This window comes from Dermacentor silvarum, chromosome 4, assembly GCF_013339745.2.
Source record: "Dermacentor silvarum isolate Dsil-2018 chromosome 4, BIME_Dsil_1.4, whole genome shotgun sequence".
Classification (NCBI taxonomy): Eukaryota; Metazoa; Arthropoda; class Arachnida; order Ixodida; family Ixodidae; genus Dermacentor; species Dermacentor silvarum.
The window spans coordinates 65,601,534-65,604,528 of NC_051157.2; the positions used below are offsets into that span (position 1 = coordinate 65,601,534).

A 2,995-nucleotide genomic window follows, 5' to 3' on the forward strand; every position below is an offset into this window, starting at 1 on the left:
GCAATCGCGATAGCGCGCTTTGATCAAACACCGTTAACCGAGGAAATAATTTTAAAATGCCGACCTCACAAGCCATCGCAGCTGACGGCTACGAGGGCAGTGTTGCAGTTTTTAAAATCAACAGACCTGCACAAGTGGCTGTAGCTTGAACGGGTGTTTATAGTGCAACAAGTGCTACTGTGCGGTGTGATTGTGGGTCAGTGTTCCCTCTTTTTTATTTTTTTTCTCTCTGTATTTCCTTTTTTTTACCACCCCTTCCGCCCTTCAATAGCGTAAATAGCAAACCGCATTTTACATTCTGGTTAACCTCCGCACTGTTCCCCTTTCATCTGTCTCTTTCTCCTAACGTAAAAAAAAGAACCATTCAAACATGCACAAAGATAGGAACCAATTTTATTCTGCATGTTTTTAACAAGACGAAGTTGAACATCACAGATAAGCACAGGGCGCAGCCAGTGCCTTCACAATGTTTCAAAATTCCATCATTTTGACATACTGCGGCTAGTATGACCACGCAGGCGCCTTTTCTTTCATTTTGCCGATCTCTTTGTTCTAGACTAGACATTTAGGCGCACACCGTGACTGGTTAAGTCAAAATTGTACATCTTCATTTCATGAGTGCTTTTTTTTTTCGCACCTGATCTTAAAATTAAACAATCTCACTCGCTAAAACGTCGCAAACATTTTGGAACATAGATATCTCTAGTGTTGATATTTATAAGCACACCTTCTGCTTTCGTATATGACAGTGAACGACATATCTCATCACCAGATGAAACTTCACAAAGTACTTTTCTATCTAGTACTAGCCAACACTCGTAACTAGACACTCGATTGCACGTGACATTTTCGATGCGGGTTAGAGCCATTGTATCAACCACAAATGTACGGCAGATGAAGCAACACGCCAGTTTTCTGCCAGCAAAAAAAACCACCGAAAGTTCTGACAAAAGTTCAATAAAATGCAATCACACACACACACACACACAAAAAAAAAGAAACCTCAACATTCACTATTCACTGTAGCTTGCCGTTAGCTCTATGTTTCGCCACTAGGTGTATCTTCTTCGATTGGTAGCTTTTGGCGTAAAAGTGCGTAAACAGGCCGAAGAAGAAGACAGCTTGCGACATCGTGATGAACGTGTGAGACCTGGGGTATCCGCAGTTCATGAAGATCGGCAGCAAGGCGTGCACGAAGAGAACGACGAACTGCGCAAGTTGCAGCTGCGTAATGTAGCGCTTCCACCACAGGTGTTTCTGCACTTCCGGCCCCAGAAGACTGAGGAAGTAGTACGTGTACATCACTACGTGCACGGAGCCGTTGATGACCACAACAATCGCCGCCTGGCCATCCGGACCGTAGGTGAGTCCGAACCAACCGTTGAACACAACGATGGTGTGATGCACGACGTGCAGGAAGGAGATATGCGACTCCTTCTTGCGGAGCACGAAGAACAGGGTGTCCAGAAAGTCGAGTATCCTGAGCATCGTGTACCACCAGTAGAGGTTCAGCAGTTCCATGGTGCCCTCGTCCCTGGCGTCGAAGTCGATACCCTGGCACAGCAGACTGTAACCGTTGCGTATGTACGCGGTCGAGACGAAAGCGGAGACGAAGTAGGCACTGCACACCACCATGAAGAGGTTGTAGAACGCGATGAGTGGCTTGATGCTGTCGTACGGCTTGCGGTTCTTCATGAACCGCGGGCCGGCCACCTTAACGACGTAGATGTAGCCGACCAGCAGGAGCGTTATCACCTGCTTGTTGCCCGGAAAGGCCCACTGAGCGGTGCGCGGGTCCCTCCGGAGAAAGAACGACGCGCCGTCGTCGGCTGTGATCGATGCCGTCGCCATCGTGGTTCTAAGCTGCGTAGACACGAACGCCGTGGTTTGCTCGCGGCCACTTGGCGGTCTCTCGCCGAGTGCCGCGCGAGTTGGCGCTTTTATGGCCTCTCCGTCGAGGCATAACACTCCATTACAAACTCCGCCACAAAAGTCGGGAGTTTTTTCGACGGTCTCGCAGAGAGGAGAGTGAAGGCTGACGGAAGCGGCGGCGGGGAGAAAATTAGGAAGAAATGCATTCGCTGCTCTTGAAGGGGCCGTCACGCCCTGCTGCCTAAGCCGCAGGTAATGCCTGCCTTCTCATTACGGGGATACTTTATTTCCTCCGCGATCTCTTTGAGACAGCGGAGACATCGTGTCTGACAGGACTCTCAGATGGGCCTGGCAAACGATAGCTTTTGTGACGGCGTCGGTGCAACATCCTTGTTTTGCCGCCAGGAACCACTAGACGTCATGTGGTCAGATTAGTGACGCACGAGTAAATGAAAAAGCCCCATTGGATTACACGGACCACCTAAGTGTTTCACTCTCTTTCGAGGCTCATGTGGTCCGATTCAATAACTGCAGAATTAACCTCCGCAATTGCCCGCCTGCCTGCATGCACTGCTCGTGATGTGCCAGAACAGCTTTTTGTTTCGGCAGAGGACTGCATGGCAGCTGCAATGAGCAGCTAACGGATATCTGCATTCGAACGTGTACTTTGTGCAAGCTACATGAAAAAGAAAGACGTTACACTTCAGTGCAATATAGAATGCGCGTTGACGCGCGACATTTGAAGACAACTAGTTGAACTTGTTTCACTTTAGCGCAGTATTCGTGCTATCATTTTTTTTGTGTACGTTCGAATGTCCTTTGTGCCGTTGCGCTGCTGAGCACGAGATCGCGGGATCGAATCCCGGCAGCGGCGGCCGCATTTCGATGGAGGCGAAATGCAAAAACGCCTGTGTGCTGGCGTTGTAGTGCACGTTAAAGAACCCCAGGTGGTCAAAATTAATCCGGAGCCCTCCACTACGGCGTGCCTCATAATCAGAACTGGTTTTGGCACGTAAAACCCCAGAAAGAAGAAGAAGAAGGTCCCTTGTGCGAACTATTAATCAATACGCCTGTAGATGTAGGCTGGTGTAGCGTGTGTTATTCAAATAATCGAATTGCAAGT

The 2,995-nt window shown here is 48.9% G+C and overlaps 1 protein-coding gene across 1 annotated transcript; it reads right to left on the reverse strand.

Annotated features, from left to right (window-relative positions):
* Positions 1 to 374: 374 nt before the first annotated feature.
* Positions 375 to 1,942, reverse strand: LOC119450175 (elongation of very long chain fatty acids protein AAEL008004). Its single transcript, XM_037713552.2, has one exon. The coding sequence runs from the start codon at positions 1,849 to 1,851 to the stop codon at positions 1,018 to 1,020; it is 834 nt and encodes a 277-aa protein (XP_037569480.1). The 5' UTR covers positions 1,852 to 1,942; the 3' UTR covers positions 375 to 1,017.
* Positions 1,943 to 2,995: the final 1,053 nt, after the last annotated feature.

Excerpts from the sequence above, each read along its gene's own strand:
- LOC119450175 (XM_037713552.2), bottom strand. The coding sequence starts at position 1,851 with ATGGCGACGGCATCGATCACAGCCGACGACGGCGCGTCGTTCTTTCTC.